At 41.8% G+C, this 27,843-nt stretch overlaps 1 protein-coding gene across 1 annotated transcript in view; it reads right to left on the bottom strand.

Moving 5' to 3' along the window:
- scfd2 (sec1 family domain containing 2) overlaps positions 1-27,843 on the bottom strand; it is an 85,382-nt gene that overhangs the window by 22,551 nt on the left and 34,988 nt on the right. Inside the window, exon 5 of the mRNA XM_068319581.1 lies at positions 26,852-27,143. Coding sequence (XP_068175682.1) covers positions 26,852-27,143 — 292 coding nt within the window. The remainder of the gene's footprint in view (positions 1-26,851; positions 27,144-27,843) is intronic.

The following is a 27,843-nucleotide window of genomic DNA, read 5'->3' as shown; positions in this document are numbered from 1 at the left end:
AAAGTTGTTTCCTCCTCCTTCTTCACATGTAGCCCCAAAGAGAAAAGAAGAACAGACTGCTTAGTAGAAAATATGGGGGATGTGGCAAGTTTAGAAGCTGACAGAGATGAATGTAAAGCATCAATGCAGCAAAATGTAATGTTTGAGACAGGAAATACCTGCATGCTGACAATGAATGCATGAACGGTACCATTGTGACTTAATTCATTTGTATTAACATTGATTAACGATAAATCATGCATGCTATTTTAAAAAAAATAAATTTTAGGTTTGTATAACATGTGGTAAAGTGCATCTCACCAGTCTGCAGGATTCAAGTATCAGTGGTTGAAAGCACAGTTGTCATGGCACCTCAACATCACATAGGCTAAAAAAACGTGTGTGCATTGAATGAGCACAACACAACTTATAAAAGCTCAGGGTCTCTCTTTGTGTGTCTGTGTGCGGACTATCTACACACACACACACATGTAGGTACGAACATCTGGTATGTTAGCACCAGTGGAGGTTTCTCCGGCTATGTGAAATAAGAGAAGTTTAATTAAAACCGAACATTCACTTTCAAGATTTGATTACCTCTTGGGAGCCAAGGTATTTTATCATGCAATGGGTCCGCAATATAAAAAAAATGTTATGCAACGAACAAAGGGAGAAAAAACATGACACCTTTCACACAAAAACTCTTACATAAGTATTGTATATTCAGCATACAGTTACATGTCAAAGAACTTTAAGACATTCATGAGGATATGAAACCTTCCTCCTAATAAATTACTTTTTTTAAAACAAATGTCTTGTACAACTGGTGTAAAAATATCAGCTCTAGTACTGATATTGTGTGGCATCAGAGAAAACTGGTATGACTGAAAAAACTAGAGTAGATCACCTTAATTAAAAAAAAACTTTAATTCAACTTTAACTAATTGTTTCTTTAATTTATACCACAAATGTCAAGAAACCACTTTGCACTCAGGAAACACTCGTCTCCCCCAGTAGGTCAGGCAATGAACCCAGCTGAACCTGTTGTGTTACTCCCAAACGTTCCTGCATTCATGTCAAAGAATGTCATTAGTGGCGTGATGACGGAGCCAAGCGCACGAGCCAAGATGGGACAGACAGTGTTTTTTTAATTTAGCAAAATATGCACTGGTTGTGTGCACATGCATGGATAAGCTGTGCACCATCCGAACACAGGTGAAGATGTGTTCACCTGTATGTGTGTCTTAACGGGTAGGAGACAGTTTTCATCACTCCTTCATTCGAGGTCATTCCTGAGGATGGGTGTCAGTGGCTGCAGGCTATTCCACACAAACAGTTCTCTCAGTGAAATGATTATGCTGAGCCCACCAGCTCCCTCCACCCTCAGAGAGATCCAGTGGTCCCGAACTTCACTGCATGCACTGTGAAGCAAAGAAGGACTATTCCGCCCCCTGAAGGACAATCCCAGTAATGCAGGTAATAAACTGCAATACACTTAAATTCCAACAGAATACAGCTTGTTGGAATATTGTGTAGTACGGATCATATTCCTTCAACACTCTGAGCAGTATAAAAAACTTTGACAAAGTGTATCTGTTATAAGCTAACGTTTATACGTTATACGTTATAAGCTAACATTTATATGTTATACGTTTATACGTTACGTCTATAAGATCATAGGTTAACAACTATGGCATTGAATACCAATGAGCTGAAATATACAGATATATCTATATATAGATATATCAGGTTGAAGAGGCTGTATTGTTCTGCCGCCTGAAGATGTTCGGCTGAAACAAAGTCTCTTTTACGCCAGAAACATGAATAATGTAATATACAATTTTCTATTCACATGAAGTCACAGAGGTTTCAAGACATTTTTGCATAGCTACTAGAAGTTCTTTTCTGTATCACAATTTTAATGCCAATACATTGTCAGTTCATCCATTCACTTTCTATACCGCTTCTTCTGCTGTCGCAGGTCGCAGGGGGGTACACTCTGGGTGCAACGCCACTTTATTTATCTTAAGATCAAATAAAGATGCTGAGGCTGCTGTGTTGATGACGTAATGCTGTTCTTTTTCACCAAAAATGAGAACAGAGTAAAAAAGTCATCCATAGTTCTGTTTCAAACATCACTCTGAGATGATGAAATCATAAACATTTTTTCAGTGTGCGTATAAAATCAGAATAAACATGGTAGCAGCTGGTTGGACATCTGAACAGTTTGTGAATAAAAGCAACTGCGATAGCGCAAAGTGAAAAACCCTCAAGAAAGCGAGGTTAAAAACAAGGTTAAACATGAGTAAACAAGGACTTCCTCCCTGAGGGTAAAATCGGCACCTGGACTTCTCATTACTGTGGCGCTCTGAGGCTGCACGGCAGCAAAAAGCACATGTGGCTCGGAGGAAACAAGCTCACAGGGCTACTCGTCTCCAGCGTTGCATCAAACACGGGACACAAACACAACCAGACGGAGAGTTCTGGGAAAAGGTGCTGGCTAATAGGGGCTCATTGGACCAGCTCCCTAGTTTTCCTCAGTAATCATAGAGGCATGGGCCTTCTGGTTAAATATGACTGTTAACAACAATTCACGTTCTCCCTCACACACAGAGAGACAGGAGATAAGTGGTTTTACTGTGTTGTCCTGATGCTTGCAGAGCTGCTTCACAGCATTCTTTTAATCAGTGTACACCGTCTGCTCAGTCTATCCATGGGGAGAGACAAGGACTTACAACTCACTGACTCTGTGATCTTCTTTGGTTTCACAACTCAAGTCTTGTTTGTTTCCCTCTGCTACAACTTCAAATCATTCATCCTCATCCATCAGAGCCAACACAATAGACTCGTCTTTTCTTTTTCTAAATGTGCGTTTGCATCTTCAGCTTGTATCAGATTTTTTTGTAAAACGATGCTGCATTAGCCGGGATTAAGCAACCCGTGCTATCGTTAAAAAGACAAAAGACAAATATTTGGCCTGTAATGTGCACAAGAAGAATAGGGCAAGCATTCATTCTTCATGTGTTTCTTTTTTTCCCTTCATTCCTCTCTCCTTGAGGTCTTCACCTGGGGCCCTGTGGGGCCCTGTGGAGTTGTGCCATATACTGTGGGGAGAGAAGCATTAATCAAATTTGGAGCAAAACAAGGAGAGGAAGGTGGCAGGGTGGCCCTTTTTCTACAATCCCTCCCTCAGTTTTCAGGATTTTAAATCTCTCACATCTGACAAATCATCACCCTTGTTTCACCTCCCCTGCACTCCACAGGAGTGAAAGATGACCCAGACAGATGTAAGCAAGTACATTAAAAAGTAAATGCTCTCATCAACCAATTATAACTAAATACAAGTTTAAAAAAAAAAGAGGAAAGAGTCAAGTTGTAATCTGACTAACAATAATAGAGTCATTGTTGGGGAGTGGTCCAAAGGAGGCCAGCTCTTATTTTGACAGTCCCTCTGTCGTGGAGAACATGGACTCTGTTCTGTTTGTTTTCCAAGGAGAAACATCTGAACATCTGTGGCGTTCCTCGGAGCAACATGCTGGGCTAGAGTTACAAGCTGCACCGGCGCACAAGAACACAAACACATGTTCGCCGTCGGACACACAGAGAACACACACTAAAATAAGGACAGAGGCAACACAAATGTAAGTATAGAGTTAAGACAAAAGCAAAAAAAACCAAAACCCTGAAACAACACAAATCCAAGTGTTTTACTTCAATATTTTATGGAAATATCAGACAACTGAACATGTGTAATAATGTACGACTGATATGCGACTGATTGTTTCTTCACCATAACAACTCCATAGTCATCCAGCTGGAGTTTGCACTGCAGCACAACGTATTGAACCAATAAATCCATGGCTCTCACACATCTCTTAAGAAAATATTGTGTAAGCGCTAACATATTTCACTTGGCAGGATTATCTCTCCCCTTTCACTACAAAATCTTCAGAGAACAGCGATGACGGCACAAACGTGTTCTCAGAGACATACTTGATCACAGAAAGGAGTTTTTCTTTTCTTTTTTTAAATTGGTAATCTGTTCATTCTCACACAACCTAAGATGTTGCAGGTCTCAACATGGTCACAAAGGGGCACTGTTGCACTGCTCACCGACCCTTAAACACACGTACAGAAACACACTTTTCATCTCTCACTCCAAACCACCCTGGTGCCACGACTGATCTGTTTTCTTTCGTTCTCCTGAGGGACTCTTTTTTTCAGACTTCTCCATCTCATATAATACAGCAAGGTTATGGTCCAGATGTGAGGCACCAGTTCTAAACCTGCAGAAAAAAGCACGGGTCACTTTCCCTCCTCATCGGATCGTGTTTTCATTTGTTTTTTTAACTTCTGCTACTACTCCTGACCATTTGGTGGTACACCTCTGCACTCTTTTGAGCCCAATCACAAATTAAAGAACCAAAAAAATAGTTCACAAGCTTGTGGAATGAAGAATGAATTAATGTCAATCTTTGCAGTTTGAAAAACAAACATCAAAAACACACAGCCACAAGCGTGCAAATACACACATGCACACACACAAACTGAAAACATGAATATAAGAATGAATAATGACAACTGAATTTGGAATTGAGAAGGCCAACAGCAGTTAAAGTTTAGGCAACCTGTCAAGTACAAATCATATCAATCCAGTTTTTGACATTAATGGCCAGACAGTATTTTGAGATTTAAAGCAAAGTGACACTGCAACAAAATATGTATGATATTGATTTAGCTACTAAATCATCTTTATGACCTCCACCAAGAAGGGTTTGTTTCTGCTGGTGTTTGTTTGTATGACTGTTAGCAGGATTGTTCACAAAGTTATTGATGGATTTGAAGAGGAAGAAGGGTATCGCCCGAGGAACACTCCAATAAATTCTGATTTTGGATTGAAGCTGAGTCGAAGCTGTGGAGATTACTGTTCTCTGAATGCCATCTGATTCTAAAAGACTTCTTCAATTCAAAGAAATTTAAAGCCACTAGTCGAGGGACAATTTCGACTGGTCTAACACTCGGGTGTGGTGTGTAGAATCGTTAAAGAATGGCATTTTCTTAACCGCATCTGGGAGGTGCTGTGTCTTACACAGAAATTGTGACCTGTAAACTGGCAATCTTCTCCTTTTGGCTTTTCCCTTCAGGGGTCGCCACAGCGAATCAGTTGCCTCCATCTAACCCTGTCTTCTGCATCCTCTTCTCTCACACCAACTACCTCCATGTCCTCTTTCACTACACGCATAAACATCCTCTTTGGTCTTCCTCTAGACCTCCTGCCTGGCAGTTCAAAACTCAGCATCCTTCTACCAATATATTCACTATCTCTCCTCTGGACATGTCCAAACCATCTCAGTCTGGCCTCTCTGACTTTATCTCTAAAACCTCTAACACAGTGGTTCTTAACCTCGTTGGAGGTACCGAACCATGACGGTTTCATATGTTCACTCACCGAAACCTTCTTTGGTAAAAAAATTTTTTTTCAAATTTAAGACATAACTATATGTTTTACTGGTATATTTAATAAATTGTACATTAATGTCACCTTTTTCAAAGAACAAAAACTAAACCAGTGCATGAACTCACATGAAATTACCTGCCTGCAAATCAGTGTAACTTCTGCTGTTGTGATTGAGAGACCAGTTCAGGTATGTGTGGCTTCACCTCGGCAAGTGTTACTCTGATGTCATTTTCACAGCAAAGTCTGTTTCTTTTGTTTTCCATCAGCTTAAGGAAGTGTTCCTTTATTTTTGCCAGTGCGAGACTAGAGTTGCTCAACTTGACATTTCAAATCATGCAGAACACTGACTCCCATCACGTTCCGATATACAGTACATGTAAATTTACGTTGCACATATTCGTCTGACCACTTTCTTTTTTTGCTCAACATAGTTACAGTACTATGAATTAAAATATTAAGAAAGCAATCAAATGACGTACAGGCATAAATCGACTACTGAGTGCGCAAAATCCCATGTAGGCTCATCGATGTAGCGTGATCACCTGCAGCCAGTGATGGCTAAGGGGGCGTGTCATCACGAATTGACATGACGTGTCAAACGTCGACAGTAATTTCTGTATGTGCGGCAAAAACACTCGACACAATGTGTCCAGTGTTTTGTCTTGACGAACCCCTGAGACCGACTCACCAAACCCCTAGGGTTCGATCGAACCCAGGTTAAGAACCACTGCTCTAACATGTGCTGTCCCTCTGATGTACTCATTCCTGATCCTATCCTTCCTGGTCACTCCCAAAGAGAACCTCAGCACCTCCATCTCTGCTACCTCCAGCTCTGTCTCCTGTCTTTTCCGCAGTGACACTGTCTCTAGACCAAACAACATCGCTGGTCTCACCACAGTTTTGTACACCTTTCCTTCATTTTAGCTGAAACTCTTCTATCACACATCACACCTGACACTTTCCTCCACCCGTTCCTTCCTGCCTGTACACACTTCACTTCTTTTCCACACTCTCCATTGCTCTGGACTGTTGACCCTAAGTACTTAAAATCCTTCACCTTCTTGATCTCTTCTCCCTGTAACCTCACTCTTCCACTTGGGTCCCTCTCATTCACACACATGTACTCTGTCTTACTGCGGCTAACCTTCATTCCTCTCCTTTCCAGGACAAACCTCCACCTCTCTAGCTTCTCCTCCACCTGTTCCCTGCTCTCACTGCAGATCACAATGTCATCTGCAAACATCATAGTCCATAGAGATTCCTGTCCTTTCTAACCTTGTGTGTCAGCCTGTTCATCACTATGGATAGGCTGACAGACCTTCTTTTTCATCAAAATGAAGCGGTTCAGAGCTGATCCCTGATGCAGTCCCCCCTCCACCTTGAACACCTCTGGTGTTGGTGGGACTACAGCACACCTCATACATGTCCTGCACTGCTCTAACATACTTCTCTGCCACTCCAGACTTCTTCATACAATACCACAGTTCCTCTCTGGGCACCCTGTCATAATCTTTCTCCAGATCTACAAAAACCACAATGCAGCTCCCTCTGGCCTTCTCTGTACTTCTCTATCAACACCCTGAAAACAAATACTGCATCTGTAGTACTCTTCTTTGGCAGGAAAACATAATGCTGCTCACAAATGCTCACTTCTGCCCTCAGTCTAGCTTCAACTACTCTATCCCTGAACTTCATTGTATGCCTCTCCTAGACACTTCTATACCTCCACAGGTACAGAATATCATCAGGACCGAGTGCCTTTCCACTCTTCATTGTCTTCAAAGCCCTCCTCTCTTCATCCTGACTAATCTCTCTCATTTTCCTCATTCATCAAAGGCATACTCTTCAAAGTATTCTTTCCATCTTCCCATCACATACTGGCACCTGTCAATACACGTCCATCCCTATCCTTAATCACCCTAACCTGCTGCACTTCCTTCCTATTGCTGTCTCTCTGTCTTGCGAACCAGTGCAGATCAGTCTTTCCTTCCTTACTGTCCAACCTAGCATTCAAGTCATCATAAGCCCCTTTTTTGGCCTTTGCTACCTCTACTTTCACCGCTGCATCTCCCTGTACTCCTGTCTACTCTCCTCAGTCCTCTCAGTGTCCAACTTCTTCTTAGCTAACCTCTTTCTCTGTATACACTCCTGTACCTCCTCATTCCACCACCAAGTCTCCTTATCTACTTTCCTTCTAGATGACACACCAAGTACTCTCCTACCTGTCTCCCTGATCACATTAGCTGTACTTGTCCAGTTATCTGGAAGCACCTCCTGACCAACCAGAGCCTGTCTTTAACTCCTTCATAAAAGTCATGCAACACTCTTCCTTTTTCAACTTCCACCATTTTGTCCTCTGCTGTCTTTGCCCTCTTAATCTTCCTCACCACCAGAGTCATCCTACACACCACCATCCTATGCTGTTTGGCTACACTCTCGCCTACCACTACTTTGCAGTCACTGATCTCCTTCAGGTTACACCGTCTACACAAGATGTAGTCTACCTGTGTGCTCCTACCTCCACTCTTATAGGTCACCCTATGTTCCTGCCTCTTCTGGAAGAAAGTATTCACTACAGCCATTTCCATCCTTTTTGCAAAGTCAACTACCATCTGTCCTTCTGCGTTCCTCTCCTGGATACCAAACCTGCCCATCACCTCCTCATCACCTCTGTTTCCTGCACCAACATGTCCATTGAAGTCTGCACCAATGACAACTCTCTCACTTCTAGATATGCTCTGCATCACTTCATCAAAGTCCAACCAGAATTTTTCCTTCTTCTCCAGCTCACATTCTACCTGTGGAGCATACCCACTAACATTGAACATCACACCTTCGATTTCTAGCTTCAGATTTTCTAGCGTCATCACTCTATCTGACACTCTTTTTACCTCCAGGACATTCCTAACAAACTCACCCTCCAAGTTAACTCCTACTCCATTCTCTTCCCATCTACACCATGATAAAACAACTTGAGCCCTGCTCCTAAACTTCTAACCTTGCTACCTTTCCACCTGGTCTCCTGGACACACAGTATGTCTACTTTCCTCCTCTGCATCATGTCAACCAACTCTCTGCTTTTTCCTGTCATAGTTCCAACATTCAATGTTCCTACTCTCAGTCTTATACTCTTGGCGAATACACTTTCACGTTGGGATGTGCAGGGCACAGGTGGATATTTGAGGGAGACGCTGAGGCACAACAACCAGACACAACCCTCTGAGATGGTGGTGAAGGAAATCTGAGGAAACTTCATACAGGATTAAATCTAAATGCCTTGGTAGTACACAGATTCACAGTGTGAATACAAATGTTTAATTCTTCAAGGAAGAGATTAACCAGATATAAAATTCAATGCTTGTCAACAAAAGTTCAACTAGGGAATTTAATATTCACAGTAATTAAAAGTTAGCAGTACCAGTAAACAAATTGAGAGGCAGTAGATATGGCAATGGCCATATCGCATGGAAATGCATTCAAATGAGAGGAATACAGATTTCCTAGTACATTCAGTAGGTAGTTCTGGTCACTGATAGAATGATGAACATGAGAGGGGCATAGTTTGTATAGTACAGCATGTGTGATATCACTAAGAATAAGGTATGAGAAACAGAGCATTTTGTCAAGGTGGAAAACGGTGACAGTTCATCATTTACAGGTAACTCCAGCAGTACTTTTAACAGCAGAGTGGAGGCCCTGCCTAGTTTGGCTTTCACGTGTACATGTCATCAAGAAAAGTCAAACCCCTGACAACAATTGAAAGCTCTACCACTGATTGGCAGTTGTAAAGAAAAGAAGGAACAAAACAATAAAAGGAGGTGAGGAGAAAGACCGCAAGCTACTAAATAATGAGGCACTGTCTGTACTATTTTTTTAAAAAAAAAGTATGCTTAGCAAATGTTTTACAGAGGAGGAAACGCATCAACATGATTGTCAGGGCTTTAGGATATAAAAACAGCCAACTCAGAGGAAAAGGACTGGTAGCATCCTCTGGGGAGAGAAAATGTAGGAAACACGATTGTTGGGTTCTTTATATAGACTCTGTCAGGCTTGTTTTGTTGAATTGAGTAAGTTATATAAATACACACTATGGGGACTCATTAATGTCTTCCTGGTGTCAATTAACTCACTGTTTTATCTACACCACCCACATCAGATTTCTAAAATAGAAAGATATGTAATACTTGATTTACTGTGTCGAAATGACCTTACAGATATCACTCTACAACATTCTCCTATTGTTGCACTTGGCTATTTGCAGGAAATACTTTACATTAAACAATTTTATATATTCCAATTGAAACTAGAGACAGCTTGAATGTCCAACCAGGCATATCAGACTCAAAGTGAACCATTCTGTTTAATTTATGAGACAAAGTTGCAAGGATTGCAAAAAGCACTTCAAGTGTGTGTCGGATTAGTGTGCTACAGAAGCCTGATGGCAAATGTTCAATCCCACACACCAGGAAGCATGATAATGTGATAATGTGCATGGAAACCCAGTGGTCTGACTGTTGCCGGGCTGTTCCACACCAGCATGCTGATGAAGAGCTGAAGGATAGGACCAGCTCCGGGCCGACCTGAGGGCCAGGGTTATCATTAATGAACTGTGGAGCAAGGATGCTGTAATTAAACCAAACATCGTTCCCACTGTCAAGGCTTTAGGATCCTGAGATGAAAATTAGTCTGTTATGGATGAAACTCCTTGCGGTTTTTGTGTAACCCCGCCCATGTTAGAATCTGAGCACACAATGCATGACAAGAAGATCTGAAGATGACACATCCCCCTACACCTCCTTCACTGAGCCTGGAGGAGTACATGTTGTTTGGATATATGCTATGGAGATGATGATTAACCTTCAGAATCATCTGAGATCATCTCTCATGGAAACCCTGAGTGATCTAATTACGAGCAGTACATTCACTTATCATGGTTAATTTATGTGTCAAGTCTGGTGGGGCTAGAATGTATAGTTTTATATTCAAATAGCCTGATATGCTTTTGGATAATTATGGTTGGGCAGACAGACGGATATACGGGCGATTAAATCCCCTCAGCACTTTACGTCAGTGGGGTAATGAAGTTAAGAAGTTAAGACTGAAGCACATCTGTGATAAAATTAAGTTTTTTGTTAAGCTCCAATTAAAATTAAATGCATTAACCAAATCTTGAGAACTGAAAAACACATGATGAATAAATCCTCTGCTAGAATGGAATTGGCTGTGTACACTGAACTCCTTCCCAAATGATGCATAATTTAGTTCATTTGTTTCACAAACACGCTGCCTGGAGTGCTGCCGATGCAGAAACTCATACACAGAGGAACATTCCCAAATATCAACTCAATGTTTTGAGACGATTATGATGTTTGAAATTGATTGCCATGGGAGAGGCACAGCAAAGACGAGGCAGAGAAATTGAGAGCGCCTGACTCGTATTCACATCGTTATTCGAGAACATGAGAGTTATGAAAACCAAGTCTTTGGTATATTTAAAGCATACGGACCTTGAATATCATACATCAGTTTTGAGCCAATGCTTGGATTCCTCTCAGGCATTTTGCGCCTCTAGAAAACTTGAGGGTGCAGGAGAGGTTTTTCCTGTAAATGTACACCTCCTGAATGAATAAGCATTTCCTGCTCCAGTCAGGGTTGGGGTTCACTCAGGGGGCTTCGACTGCGATACGTCCCCTTGTCTTTCTTTCCTGACTCCTGCAACAGGAATTTGAGTTCACTTGCAGACTCTTAAACAAAATCTCACATACTTATCAAATTATACAAAGGCTCTATTGCACACTTTATTAGAGCATACATCAAATTAATAGCCAACTTTGCAACAACATCAGAAACATTTGGTTCCCATTAAATCAGCAAATGTAAACATAAATCTAATTTCACAAGAGAAACGTCCAGCAAATTAAAGAGATAGAAGAAAACAATGGAAAAGAAGGAGGGCAATATTTTTTACCACGTTAAGCAAAAAAAAAAAAAAAAATCTTTAAAAGTAACTACAAGTGATGAGAGAAACTCTCCCCCAACCACAGAAAAACTACTCATAGTCACAGCATCTCTCACACAGACACACATACATAACAAAACTATTGGACAGGAGGAGGACAGACAGAGGACAGGGTGGTGCAGCTGATGAAAACACATGATTAACATGATCTTCCCCATCACCCACTGTCTTGTGTATGTGTGTGTGTGAATGCAGGCCTGTAGACACAACTTGGGGAGTCTGAGTGAGTGTGTGTGAAGAGAAACGAGAGTGTGTCCATGTTTGCTGAATGATAGATGTGCTATGTACTGCGCTGCTCCCACGGGAGGCAGATAGATAATGTTGATGCTGTTCAGATCCTTTGATCGCTTCTGCAGGGACGGAGTGGGTAGGAGGAGGTCACTTGGTGGTGACTGTGTGCGTGCATGTATTGTGTGTATGTGTGTGTGTGTATGTGTGTGTGGCTGATGAGCGGGTGTTTGTTTGGGTGGTTGTGTAGCCTCTACCCTCTGGTGGTCCCAGGGAGAGCTGGTTTGAATTACATAATGAGGGACAAAGGGTTGTACAGGAGAATCTAAAATTGACCTCGTGGACCAAGCTGGACCAGTATGTAGCATGGGAAGACTGCAGCCGTGCACAAGCAGGTATGCAGGGCGTATGTACGGCAAGCCAATTGCAAAAATGAGCAATGATATAAAAAAAAAGAAAAAAAAAAAAAAGACAATGCGAGTGAATGTGTATCTGTGGGAAACCAGAATGGAGAGATTAGCCTTTATACATGCCGGACAATGAGATGTGTATTTGTGCGATCAACTTCATGCATAACTGTTTATTGACTCTACAGAGCTCTTACGGCACGGTCAGACCGAGGGGATGCACATGTATTTGTATGTGAGAGAGAGTTGCGGGTTTCATTCGATACCTGAAAGCCAAATAAACAACTCGAGCCTGCCAGATCTGAACCCAGAGCAATAAACTCCGATGATATCTGAGATGCTGGGTCTGTTTACCAGCTCATCAGTCATCATACCACAAGGACGTAAACACATGGGTGCATCCTAACCTGGATGCTCTGGATAGTTTTTCCAACATGACTCCACTGCATCAGCTCTGACTGTTGCTGCAGAGGTGGAGAATCTTTATTTGAAATCCAGTAAGTACCGACGGGTCTTCATGCATGAAGACGGCTCAAATGGGCACAGTTCTCTAAGAAGGGTAAAGAAAAGGGGTGGGACGCAGCAGAAAACAGAGATTGAAGCCATATGTTGAAGCACAGCATGTGCACACACACAAACACGCACACACACATGGGCTGATTAACATAGAACGTTTTTTTCTTCTCCCTCAACAAAGCTTCACAAAAGACCACATCAGATGACAATGTCCTGTTAAAATACTGGTTTTACTCTCTTTATTCCTTTCTCTCATGTACACTCATACACTTAACTGTGACTCATGTTTATATATTCATTCATGCAGAGTCTATTGTGTTGTGGGATGAGTCACGTTTCCATCTATGAGAGTGATGAGGTTTAGAAACAAAGGCTCTCGTCTGCAAGACCTCTTGCAGTCGCTACACACAGAATCCCATGATCTAAGTCTTACGTCTGCTTTTGAAAAGTGGAACAACTTTGTGATGTTGCTTTAATGTGACAGTGTGGGGAGGGATTGTAACAGACTGCAGTCCCACAGTGAGGATGAGATGAGGTTGCACAGGGAGGAGAGTACAACAGAGAAGTACAGAGGAAGAGACTGTACAGGTTGAAAGAAGAATCGTGGGAATCCAAACGAGTGATCAGTTTAATTATTCTGAAAAACAACAAACTAACAGTGAAACTAGCACAACGTAGTTTAGCAGTATAAAGTTGCATACTCAGAGTAGCTACAAAAACTGATGATTTCATTTGCATTTCATGGTAGAGATAAGCTTTTTTTTATTTTAAAGTACAGCAATACCTTGAGAAACGAGCTGATCGACATACAAATTATTTGAGATATGAGCTGCGCTTCAGGACACCACCACTAGTTGGCGGATTGATACAACATCAGCTGAGACCGGATCTCATTCTCTTTTGTGGAGTAATGATGTAGCACGCCTGTGCTTCATACTTTATCATCGTTTACATAACTTATATTTAAGCACAGACAAAGTATGCATGTTCAAATTTGTTTTTTGTATTCAGAATTTTGAGGGTTTGGGGCTTTTTTTACAAGGCTGGAATGGACTAGAATGATTTTAGTTATCTTAAATAGGGAAATGCTGTTTAATTTATGAGTTGTTTGACTTAGGAGTTCAGTCATGGAACAGATTAAACTCATGTCTCGATGCACTGCTGTAAATTAAAACTGAAGTTTATCTTGTCACCTGTGCCTGATGATGTGTGATGTAGACAGTATATCCACAGGTCTGCTTTATGGACTGGTTTGTCTTATCAGTAAAATACCTTCTTCTGTATCTTCTTGTTTAACCTGCCAATGGAGAAATGGCAATCTCCATCCTCAGGATTTTATAATTCAGTGTTTCCAAAAGCTTGAACGGATTATAGTCAGAAGGTTTTTAGGTATTCTGTATATGTGTCTCGGGAAAGTCTGCAGACCAATCATAAATTTCAATGTTTAGTGACCTTAAATTGAGGTTAAGACTTCAGTAAAATAACCTTGAATCCAGGCTGTCATTGTTGACATGTTTACTGTGAATTTGTCCTTCTAATTTTAATTTGTGGTTTTATGTGGAAACTTTGTGTTTCTGCTTCTTTTGTCCAGGTGTCCCTTGTAAAAGAGATCTTTGATCTCAGCTGAACACATCTGGTTACATTATGGCTAGATTAAAAAAAACACACAAAAAAAACCCTGCAAATTTCTGAATTGAGTATGTTTGCACATCATAAATTGTTGCTATAATATCACAACAGTCTACTGCAGACAATACTTCACACTAATATCTTTCAAATTAATATCTGATACATTTTTGAATAAAAACTTCATGGAGTAAAGTGAGACTAATCAAGTGAGAATCTTTTCATCCATCCATCCATTCTTTTCACCGCTTTCTCCACTGTCATGGGTCACGGGGAGCTGGAGCCTATCCTAACTGGCTTGGGCGTGAGGCGGGGAAACTATTGGCGCGACGCCAGTGCGCCACACATAGACACAGACAAGCACATACGCACACATTCACAATTACGGTCAGTATCATTTTATATTATAAACATGCTATTAATGAATATTCCTCCACTCCTAGATTGATCCTATCTCAAGTTTAATAGCCTGCTATTTGATCAATGCCTGTCCAGGATACAGAATCACCTCTAATGTACTGGTAAGGGAGGCAGCTTTGTTTCTTCCTGTGTATTGAGCCATTAACCTGGAAATAAAACCTATGACAGTGTGTTTAGGTGTGGATCAGAGTGAAAGAGAAAGGAATGGACTCTAAGAGAAGCTCTCTACTGATAGAGAGGAGGAGTGAGATAAGGTGGTGGGTCCCAGAGACACAGAGGAAGACTCCTATCGCAGGAAGCTCCTCTTGCAGATGTCAGATCCTCCTAATCGGGCTTCTTCTTCCTGTTTCAGTCCCTTGAGCTGGACAACATCAGACACTTGCAATATGCCCACAAGCGGACAGGATCATACATATACTTACGCGTCCAGGCAGGAGTCCTACACAAACATCACATCCTGGTGGGGTTGAGGTCCACATCAAAGTGGATTATAGGGTGGATGAGGACAGAGCTACGGGGAGCGCTCGCACACATACCCCTTATTATTTCTGACCTCGATATGCCGACGCCACCCATGGGTTACAGAACATCTCTTAAGTGTGTGCTTTTCTTTTTCACTTTTGTCCACAAAAACAGACACCAGAATGTCATTTATTCAATAGTTGAATCAAAACTTTCCAGTGAAATGTTGTGTGGATGTGTGTGTGTGTGTGTGATAATCCTAGTCTGAGACCTGGCAGTGAAACATAAAAAAACTCATAAGGAAGAAATTACTCCAAAATGAGTTGCCCTTCCAGAAAGAATACACTATTCCCCTAAAAACACAGTCTTCATTCACAGCAGCCCTATAGAAACACACAAACTTCATATTCCTTTCATTCAAAATACACACGCAGCTAATCCACTCCCACACATAGAAACTGTGGAGCTGCAACTGCTGGAACCGGAATTGCGGAACATTGCTAATGAAAACCAATGATAGCAATTGCAAAATATGGTTTACTCATTTTAGAAATATTTCTGATGAATATGTGAGTCAACTGTTTGGTCTGTGTGTTTCTGTGTGTGTGTGTGTGTGTGTGTGTGTGTGTGTGTGTGTGTGTGTGTGTGTGTGTGGTTGCATGCGTTCAACCTGTTGACCGTTGCAGTGATGTGTAGAGGCCAACCAGAGGGAGAACGCTCCCACCTGAGAGACAGATGTTCCCATTACGTGTTTATGTGTAATTCCAATTGTTTGCAGAATCAAGGCTCGGACCTGCCGTAATATTGTTATAAAGCACACACTTGTTTGTCTGATTGCACTTCAACAAGACATCACACTCTACGAGCTCAGTATATCACCACTGTACAATTATTTGAACACAAATCTATCCATAATTCTGCAGGTTGCATTGCATTTCGATCGTAATTTTCCATCTTTTCAACACAATACGTTCTCCGTTTCCAAACTGTCATTCAGACATTACATCACTAATATCATGTTGTCAACACCCTGCGATAAATGAGTGGGTGTTTCAATAAACAAGACAGGTTGTGTACAACTGTGGGATGTTATCAATGAACTGTGAACACTTCCAGGAGCAATTTGTGAGAAAGGTCTCACAAGAGGAGGAGTGGAGGACAGTACAGAAAAAGGAGAAAATTGAAACCATACATCCCATCCTGGAAATAACACTAGCTGTGCAGTGAGTTTTCACAGGAACTGCTATTGTTAGAGCACGGAGAGGGAAATTAAACCATGGCCAAAAATAGTTCAGCATTTTCAATGTGGAGACTTGGGTTTGTGTATTCTGGGTCAGCGACGATAGAAAGGTAGCTGGTATAATGGGGGGGTGTACATTAGGAACAGGGGTTGCTCTGGCCTGAGGGAGAGGGATGGCAGCTATAAGGGGAAATTTGTGTGTGTAAGTCTATGTGTGTGTTCTAATGAGTTTATTTTCTGGCAGGCTGAGTTTACACTGGCCTCACAGCAGCAATCCTCGCTGCAGTCATTATCACCGCACGTTGCCTGTGCTGCCTGGATGGCGGTGAAAACAGGCACCAGAAACCCTCGACGGTAAAACGTTCCTCACCATCTGCGGGGCAGCGGAGGAAATGTTACGTTTACCTGGACAGAGAGTGGGCTGAGTCGGATGTGATAGTGCTGAGCTCACAGACACAGTGCAGGCGGCAAGCAGCTGTTAGCATCAAAGCGTATAGTGTGTATGTGTGTGTGTGTGTGTGTGTGTGTGTGTGTGTGTATGTGAGAGAGAGAAAAAGAGAGAGAGAGCAAGAGTGAGACAGTCTGAGAGGACTGTGAAGCAGACAGTCGAGAAAGATAAGATGAAATGATGGAGAGGCTGACAGAAAATGTGACGGAGAGAAAGGCTCTATTGATAACAGCATTTAAATGATAGCGATCATCTTCCGTAACCGTCTGCGCTCCATCAGCATCAAATGAATTCAGCTGGAACTCTAGTCTACCACTGATAGACAGACTAACAGGAGCAGCTAACATTTGGGGTTGGATATCAGATCTCTGCAGACTGCATTCTGCTCAGAGAAACAATCGTTTGGCTGCTTGGTGTTAAGAAAAAATCCAAACCAGAGGTTTTCAGGATGTTTAACTCATTAAAAACGTATTAAAAACCGTAAAAAATGGTATTTAATGAGAATAAAGGTCGACATACATTCATCCAAATAATAAACGTTTTCTTACTGACATGTTTCAAATGATATCATTGTAAAAAAGGAATCTTTTGCCATGTGACACACAGTTGGCACCAGTCAGTTTTAGACGGCGGCGTTTGGATGATTAGATGAGGTGATGGTGGAGCCGGACGATCAGACAAACTATTCTAGTTGTTCAGATGAAACTAATCAGAGCACAAGAAGAGAAACACAAGTGAAGATAAGAGTGGGCAAACAAACAGGGCTTGTCTCATTATTCATCGGCCATTCCAATGTGGCGCTATGTTCGTAATGCAAAGGTCATCTACAATAAAACACCCGACAGCAAACTAAAACCATTTAACTGGTGAGACAGAGGGGTGTGAAAATGTTGTTAATGCCACTAAACCAGCAACAGATCTATCTGCTGCCCCCTTGTTAGACAGATGACAACACAATGTGATGACATGAAGAGTTCTTTCCTGTCACACAGGTGCAGAATGTGCATCTTGTGTGTTCAAGTGGAGCCATTACAGTTGACTCGAGGTGATGCGGGAGACAGGTTTTAGACCCCTTCACGCACAGGCTGAGCAACAAACACTCTCCTCTATGACACAATTGTTTGTTGACTCTGAATAAAACAACAGCGGAATAATGCCAACCTACTGTGTGATTTTAAATAGCATGTCAGCCTTCTGGGAAGTAATTTTGGTATAGTGAATGCACATAGTATCACAACTTGTGGGATCAACATGAGGTCACACAATGGCTTAAAAGTTTTCCCCAATTACAGGAAAAAGAGTCACTGTCAGATGATGAATACACTTCTGAGTTTCAACTCTCTGGACTTATTGGTTCATCTGTTCCAAAGACTTTTGAAACCTTAAATCCCTTCATCCCATTGATGCGTACAGGAAGACAACAGGAAGTTAGAAGCATGGCCAGTGGAACTTAAGGATGCTGTCAACAGATTCAACTGAACGGGATTTGTGTGTGTGTGTGTGTGTGTGTGTGTGTGTGTGTGCTTTACACACCCCAAAACAAAGAAGTCTCCACTTCCTTTGCACCCAATAAGCAAATTACATTGGAATAAATGTGGTGTCATCTTTAATATCGTCCCTTAAACAAAATCGATATGACATGTGACAGTCTCCACAGCAATTATACCTGAGGCCTGACATTATATTTGATGAAAAAGGGTGACCTTCTTCGTACCTGCTGGTCTGATCACCAGGGCTGTTGTTTTTATCATGTTTCTTTAATAGAAATGGGCATTGACAGATGTTTGTGGCTTAAGTCTTCGTTTAAGTAGCCACCTATTTCTTTTCACTGATGAAGACATAGTCTCTACAAACAGCAAAAGTTTGGACCATAAAACTGTCATCGATATTAAATCAGAAATCCAATAATACCGCAGTAAAAAAACTGACGGAATATTCTTTTCATGGCCCTAGTATGTAGTCCCTAGTATGATTGCAAGTCTCCTGCTTGGACTATTTTCACAAAGATTTCTCCATCTGAATTATGTCTTTATGTATCAACCATAAACTATGGTACATGAGGGATAAATGCATGATTACACCTTCAAGCAATTGACCCAGTGGAAAACCACAGCTGAGGCAACATTTCACTATTGAATACTGGAAAGGACACACATTGACAACTAAGACAGAATAACATAGCTGGAGAACTTGGTCCAAACACTCCCTGACCTCCTCCTCTAAGTTAGTAGACCTATTCCTGGTAAGTGACGAGGCCAACTGAGTCAAAGGAGCAACGAGATAAGCCTATCTCACACTGTGTCCATCACCCTGCAGGAGACACAACAGAAAGTGACCAGGCAGGAGCCTGCATGTGAAGAAAGACTCCTTTCTCCTCATTCCTTACTATCTCCTTCTATCTACAGGCTGGACCGACTGCAGTCCTCTATTGGGACCCTTTGATAACAAAGACTATTCCCTCCTTGTAATTTACAGCCATCTAACGACACTACCTCTTCAGGATGGCATGTACTATAAAAAGCCGGAGTAAGGGATGGAAGACAAAAGAACAGAAACTAAAGGGGGAAAATGGGGGAGGAGAGAAAAAAATGTGTATTTTTTAGCCACTCTGCTAGATGAGGGGGTGTAAGAGGAGTGGGGCTATAAAAAAAAAAAAAAGAAAGGGAGGAGGTAGGGGAGTTGGGGGCGTTCACCCTGGCTCAGGCCTTGATTAACACCAGGCCTCTTGACAGGAAATGACCCGGCCAGCTCATAGCGCCAGGAGAGCTTCCATCTGGTGTCGAGGCCGTGGAGGAATTCTCCACCCAGGAGAAAAGAGTAGAACTCTGAACTAAAAGAACATGTTCCAATTCTAGGAATGCTAGGGTCCCATGACTTGTACAGGATATTAACATATAAAGCACTATTGTGATCCCGTCACTGTCCCAAAAGCAGAACTGATTTGCAGTCTTATTCCAGGGAACGATGACCACATTAACTTTTAGAGAGTCAATAACACAAGTCTGCAGCTGGATGTCCATTGCTTGCGAAGCATGAGGTGGAAATGAGACAAGAGTCCCTCAGATTCAAAAACTGGAAATTGACTGGCTGGATGACGGAGGGGGGCAAAGGGAGAGAGCAAAGGGACAGCTTGGGGAGGAAAGCCGGTAAACTAGGACAGGTCATCTTTCACTGCTGGCTGGAATTCTAAATGTAAACAGGTTCTTCCGCACCAACAGATAAAGCACAGATAAACTATAAAACCAAGTGGCTCTGTTAAAAAACAGACGGGCAAGAAGTCTACAAAACTCATACACTTACTGTATGAGTGTTAAAGAGTTTTACTGTGCAAAACTACAGTTACAGTCATAAAACAAAAAGACGTTTGGTTCTATGACTGTTTGACTGTAGAGAACGCATACAGGGACAGATAAATACAAGTATCCACAAGGATTTTCAAATATTTCGTCGCTCTTTTAACAAATCAAATGTTTCCATGATGGAATCAAAGACTGTCCCCTCTGAAGACAAGAGGAGAGCGGGTAGAGCGTGTTGTCTGGGCTTCTCTGCTGACCCTCCCTCAAAGGGTCAGAGACTGACCCCCGCCTGCATTGAGGCGTGTGCAGGGGCCAGGGGCCGCTGTCTCGGTTAGAGTCCCTCTGGAGCCTGCCTGTATATGCGTCTGGCTTGTAGTCCATCCTTCACTCTGTATCAGCTTTTGTGAGCACAGTGCACCCTCGCGCATTTGCGTATCAATGCTCACGACTTCACCTCTTTGCGGATTTTTGGCACGCAGTCACGTGATACCGTATGCACATTCTATTGGCTGACGGAATCCGGAAGTGCGCTATGTTCTCTAAGTCTCAGACTTCCGTGAGACACAAAAATGCTTTAAACAGTCGATAAGATGTGGAAAAGGGTAATACAGATAGAAGGTGGTTTAATATCAGTATGGGGAGGGTTATAAACGTTTGAATTACCGTAAATAATAAGATAGTTTGTGGCTTTATCGCAGAATTTGTTAATCGCGTGTGGTTCCTGGAACCCATTAACCGCGAGGGACGAGGGTGCAACTGTATATCCATTTGCAAATTTGTGTGGTATCATGATAGCATCATTTTTCATTCTTCAAGCCTAATTCCCAATGGAGACACGAGTGTTTATGAGTCTTTTATGATGTGCATTTCCTGCCATAAATAAGAAGTGTGGAATTCTCCACTCAGGATTAACACACTCCATAAAAAACCGAGGTGTAAAACTACACTCCGGGAAAGATCTGTGAATTCAGCCACACAAATCATGACTACTGATGACTTTGCTATTTAGAGAGATGGTTTGGTTTCGTGTGAGAATAGTTAGTGGAGGTATTGCTTAAGGACAAAATTTTTTAGAAACTGTAAAAGTATTTTTTTAGTACTAAAGGGAAGTCTCCTGTCATTCAAACTGTACAGAGTAACCAAAAAAAACTTTTCCAAAAATATAACCATGTTCAGTTATATAATGATAATGGTACAACAACTCAACGATGTTAGCTAACATACTGTCCTCATTGGCCTCATACCCAAACACTGATCATTCACAAAAGATTTTTTTAGCTGAAGTTTCCACTTCTACAAGAAAACAGTCCTCAAGCGGCACTCATGAGATGCCCAAGCGTTACAACTACTGTACAAGATCAATTCTTCAAGGTTGATCACCTCAAAAATTGAACATAAGCTGTACATTGCCAGGAGCCATCTGTGGGGGCCCATGTCCCCATGTTTGATGCTCAAACACAATTTCCAACAGGACAACACATGCTCCAACATGAGATTAGGACAAGGATCTGTCAACACTCCACTACAGCCATGTCTTTCCACAGATCTGACCAGTTGGAGCAAAGGCTGGAGTTGAAGTGGAACCATTTGCCTCAGGAGTTCTTCCAGACCCTTGTGAACTTTGCACTACCTGTAGGCAAGCCCAAGAGGGCCACACATTACTGGAGAGAGGGACTTTTCACTTTAGTGGGTGTCTCTCTCAGACAGACTATGTTGTGATGACTCCTTCTAGAAGGCTGCTGGTAGAGTTTGTGTTGTCAAGGTAATTCTGGTCATCTGGCCTTGTGTTAAACTGGGTGCAGAGTGTAAACTAAAATTTTACTACTAGATTCATCCATATATTTATTAAATCAAATTTAACAAGTGGGAAGACTTGCATGTATTTTTAGGGGCAAAACAAACATGATGGACTTAATTTGTGTTTGTTCTCTTCTTTAAAAAATAAAACTAATAAGAAGGTTAGTAATCCATCTAGTACGTAAATGGCATCATTCACTGAAATGGAACAGATGGAACAGATGAAGTCTTTCACTGTGATTTTGTGAAACTCCATCCATTCACTTGTGTATGTATCAAGTACTAAAATGTAATCGCAAACCATTAATTGTTCTTCAAAGATGTGTACACATTGGGAGAATCATTTATCAGACTGTAGAGAGTAACCGAAAATTCTCCTCAACATTTTCAAAATACTGTACTCTATACTCTGACAAATACTTACATGATAACAAAAAGGAATAGGATTATTGTTTTTGCAAATAGATGTAATCTAACATAGATTCAAGGTTAAATTCATTATTGTTTCTATTTTCCTCCAAATTTTGTGTTTTTTGGCTGTGACGGTTCTCATTTATCCAGGTAACAGTTATCTAAAGGGGTTTAATCAATACACTGGACTTAAGAAGTTCCTTGTGTCTTTTGTATTATCATACAATACTAATTCTCCAACATCTGTCCAGGTCAGTATGCCATTAGTTTTCCTAATGTTTGTTCTTCGACATGGAGCTTTGGCCATTTCTTTTCTTTCATTTTAGTTACCTTTTACAAAAAACTATCTGTCTGATCTCACAAGTTTTCCCTGTGCTGTCAAGGAAAAAAACAGTAGACGTATGGAGTTTATAAAGAAACAAACGAGTCTGTATGAAGATCCAACCACAGTGCTGACTTGGTGGCAGACATGAATGGGTGCATGTCTGGGGGTCTGATCATGACTGTGTGTGTGGCCCTGCCTGCTAACTAGGCCTGTCTAGCTAGCAGTGAGGAGATGATGAGCATCTGTTAATTAAAGCCTGAGCACCATATCATCAGCTTATCTGATGAAGTAAACAAGAGAGAATGGCGCCATCGGCTGCTTTATTCACCCTGGGGTCCCCGATTTGTACTCCATACATGTATGTGTGTTCGTGTAACAGAGGAGGAAGTAAAGAAAGACCACCAATTAAAAATAATTGGGACTAATTTCATAAAAATGGAGCAACAGGGGAAATGCATTTAATCAGGCGTGATCATTAGAATAACTTATGCTCCACTTCCCCCTGCAACCAGCCTGATGCTTTAAGGCCTCAGAGAGCAGGAGGAAGAAATACGTGGTGGTAAAAAGCAAGAAAGAAAAAGCAACGGAAAACAAATTTTAAAAAAAAGTAAAGGAAAGAAAAGTTGGAGAAGAAAAAGGATGGAGAGTTGGTGGCCAGAGTTATGTGTGCTCTCTTTCATGTCCCTTGACTGGCCCGTGTTGTCGTGCCAACCCAAACAGCGGCATTTGGGAGGTCCGACTCACCAGCTACTCCCCTTTGCTTTGCCCCGTGCACACCCCACTGACAGGATGAATAACAAACCCAATGTGTGTCTGAGGTTGAGCGAGAGGAATATGACATTAAATCACCCACAGTTCCATTTCAAACTAAAGTCTCTGAGAACTTAGTTTGGGACCTTCTCCTCTTCTGTAACTGCTGCCAGTAAATCACTATTATCATCTGGGGACTGGGACATCCTTACTACTGGAGCTGTACACACACACACACACACACACACACACACACACACACACACACACACACACACACACACACACACACACACACACACACACACACACACACACACACACACACACACACACACACACACACACACACACACACACACACACACACACACACACACACACACACACACACACACACACACACACACAGACATCAGTGGAGACAAACTATGATCCATAAGCTTGCAGCAGTCCTAGAGTGAGGAATTAGCTACGTTTTGTTCAGCCTGCTTTCAGTCTCAGCCCACTGTACCCCAATTCTACATGACAGCAGAATTGAAAACAAGGGGAAGGAGGTTGTTCTGCCCCAAAGGACAGTGAGATCCACCAAGGCTGACAATAATCAAATCCAAACAGAAACCCGGAGAGCACTCAATTCACTGTCTTACCAGCATCAATATAATTTTTGCCACAACTGAATGAAGGACGAATAGTAACGGCGTGAAGCAATCTGCAACCTGCACACATCACACACAAACCTACCATGTACTTTACAGACAGCAGCCAATCAGGCTCCAAGTTTCAAGAGAGGGCTGGGTTCGTCTTCCAGTCACACTGTTTGTTCTCCAGTCATGGTGGTTGCCCATTCTGGCCCTTTCCACATGCGGTGCTGGATGTGAAGTGTCTGGTCAAAGACCTCATTTCCCAGGCTGAAATAAGTGTAACCATTTTCATGAACAAATAATGTTGGAACCTTTGATCAAATCCGTACCTTATGGCAATGACACATCACTCTGCAATGTCAATATTAATTTCACATACGAGTCACATACAGTAATGATATACAATAGATGAAATGCAAACCTAATGACGTAACAAAACTGAAATCTTGAGTTAACACTTCACATTAAGACTTGTGAGGAGTCTGTTCAGGCGGCTTCACTCCCCTCCCTCCAGTGTGAAGCTGCCTGATAAAACTCAATGGTGAGAGATATTATTTTAAGGCTCACCCTATGATATTTTATATTTTTCTTATCGTCAACAAATCCCGTGAAAAGACCAAAACCATGAATCACTCTCACAAGTACAACCTGCTTACACTTACACGGTTGCAGACCCGTCATTCTTTCAAGTCCCATATTATGAAAAATACATTTTTTTTCTGGTTTCCACACACACACACACACACACACACACACACACACACACACACACACACACACACACACACACACACACACACACACACACACACACACACACACACACACACACACACACACACACACACACACAGTATATATCCTGCAGGCCAGAAACAACCTGTGCTCAGTAGAGCTTATTTAAGCAACAGCTGAAATTCAGGACCGCATATCAGTGTGGGCGATAAATTTTCAATACAGTGTATTCAAACGTCTGACAGCTGTATTAAATTGATTGAAAAGCGTATAATATGGGATCTTTAAACACTTCAATGGACCACATTGACTATCTCATTGGCTGCTAGGGCTTTGTAGCAATTGATCTTCTTCGGCATACTTTCTAAAACGCCCCAGACATTCATTGGTGTTTTCTTTCTTTTCTTGACTGATCGCAAGATGCTTCACTTAGAGTGGCACCGTGTTTTCTTGCAGGTGGGCCGAGACATACACAAACTGTGTTGCATCGTAAACTACCCCAACTTCTCTATCTTCCTCTAATTCGCCAACCTCTGTTCCATAAATTGATCAGTCGTCATTACGTTAAATTCCATGATTAAAGATTTTCGCTGACCACCACTGTCCCCCAGCCCGTCCCGTTGAAGAACATAATTGACGTCTATAGATGTCAGGCAGGCAGTAAGAGAAAAAAATGTTCCTTTGTCATCACCAACATCCAATTAGTAAAGAAAAACTCCAACAACAGAGGGACACCATTTGCTAAAACTGTTTAAATGAAAAACCAAATGAAGGTAGTCATCAGGTTCGGGTTGTAACGGATCAAATTCAGCTCTGTGTCCAGTCCGAAAACGATCCTTATTTTCTTCTTTTGGCTCCATATTTCTTCTGATTTTGCATTCGGTACACATACTTCAGCGAGGAACAAAATTAGAGGGATTTGTAAAAACATTGTTCTCATGGCGACCAGCTTTCATTGAACGTCTGGTTTTCATTTCAGTCCTTTAATTGTGGAGAATGTCACAATCAGTGTTATGCTCTGGATACAGAGAGAGACAACTTCCCGCCTCATGTTACCCAAGCCAAGCAATTCAGTGACTGCCATAAAAACTTTGCAGACACGCTTACATGCACATACATACACACTCCGTTTAAGAGCAGGGTGCGCACACTGCCGAATTCCTCTAAATGGGCAGACACACTACTTTTTTTTCCCTCTAAGACACACCTGGCACAGTATGACAGGGTAATTTCCAGTGAAGTGTTTATAACAGAAAGTCAAGTTTTTAACATGAGCCACATCCCTCAGACTGTGCCTGCCAAGAGGCCCCTCAATTCCAAGTTGCACTTAGCCAAGTAGAACAGGAAGAGAGGAAGACGAGGACGAGAAAAGATCGAAAAAGAGAGAGAAATCAAGTCTTTATCAGTGTCTTATAAAGATTTTACCAACTTTTTACAAATCTGTATGCAATATAAGGTAAAAACCCGTGCAGCAGTGTATTATTTCAGGGTGTGTGCTAAGGTACAAGCAGACCAAACCTAAAAGTAGTCTTAATTATGAGCTATGTGGCAGGGGAGGAGGCTGTGTGTGTATAGGCTCAAGGTTAAAGACGTTATTACTCTGGGAGGTTCAGCCTGCTGTGGTGTGGAGGTAGACAGTTAATTCATCTTTACGGCTGGCCTTGATCTGCTGCACCACAGAGCTACCAACTCAGCTGAACCAGCACATGGAGGAAGCCAGTAGTTACAAACACACTCGGGCCAGATAGCAGATTTGAATAACAAATAAAAACGTTCTTATATCTGTACACTTAACAGCCAAGGTCTGACGTTCCCGCTGTTCACTGTTTACGTAGCTGCTTGCAAACTGATGTCATGCGTGTGTGGAGGTGTGTGTATGTGTGAATGAAAGTGTGACGCAAAGTTAACAGAAGGATGGGGTGTGAAGACTTTGATAAAATTCCTCCCATTAGCAGAGCTGGAGGCAGACAGACGAAATAAACAATCAGCTGTTCCCACTCCCCTACTTAAATTACTCTCCACCAATTTGGCAAACTGGTCAAGCTCCTGGAAGCAATCATGGAATTGTGATCACATCAACTTTCTCTCACCGGTAAGTTTCTGGAGCAACAAGCTGATTCTGGGCTCTCTAGTGATGACCAGGGTGAGTGCTCCTATCAACTCCCTCTCCAACTTCTCCACCTCCCCATCGGTACCACGTTTTGTGGGTTGCGCCTCGTCCGCCAAGGAATACAGGTAGATCAGCAGGAGTATCAGCTCATCGGGTCCAAATTCATCCTCCCTTGACATCGATCCTGTGGTTGTGCTGTTTGTGGCCCCTTCTGGTTTCATCAAGGGCAGCAGCTGCCTTAGCACGGCAGGGAAGTCATAGTCTCCAAGAGCCTGTGACCAGGAAAAGGGACGGTTACTCAGAAAACAGTACCTGCTTCGGGTACATAAAAGTTCAAGTTTGACTACCAGTAGAACAAAATGACTGACTCCAAATAGGGATGTTGATGAAATATATCATATTACTTAATACTACACATCAAAGTCTGTTTACAGAAGTTGGGGAGTACTAACACACATTTTACCAAAAATACATAAACCCTCCTGTGGCTGTAGAAGGAGCAATGCTTAGTCTGATAAATTATCTCCACTCAGGATCGCTTGAGTCGACATCACTTGGGTCCGAGGAAGTTTAAAAAATACAACTTGACAAGGACTGAGTGACAAAGAACTGCAAACAGATCACAGAGCACCACAAGCACCCCAACCTATGTTGAGGCTGGAGACTGAGGCTACATTAGCTCCCTTTAGCATAACACCATCCAGTGGTCAAGACGTATTGTGGGTAATCAAGGTGGTGGGGTTTGGCATAAATTAAGAATGTGAAAAATGCAGTACAATGCTAAACTGACTGAATACTTCTTTGCTTGAATAATGTAGTGTAATAATACAAATAAAAATTTTACTTATTGTAGTCAGATGAGAAGATTTACCGCATGATCACCCACCACTAGCAGCTGGTTAGCTTAGCTTAGCACAATGAATGGAAACAGTGATAAGTTGTAATTATCACATTTTATTTTTGGTGTTCTGC

Source organism: Antennarius striatus, chromosome 7, assembly GCF_040054535.1.
Source record: "Antennarius striatus isolate MH-2024 chromosome 7, ASM4005453v1, whole genome shotgun sequence".
NCBI lineage: Eukaryota > Metazoa > Chordata > Actinopteri > Lophiiformes > Antennariidae > Antennarius > Antennarius striatus.
Note: the sequence above shows the minus strand (reverse complement) of the source record. Positions and strands in the feature narration are given on the sequence as shown.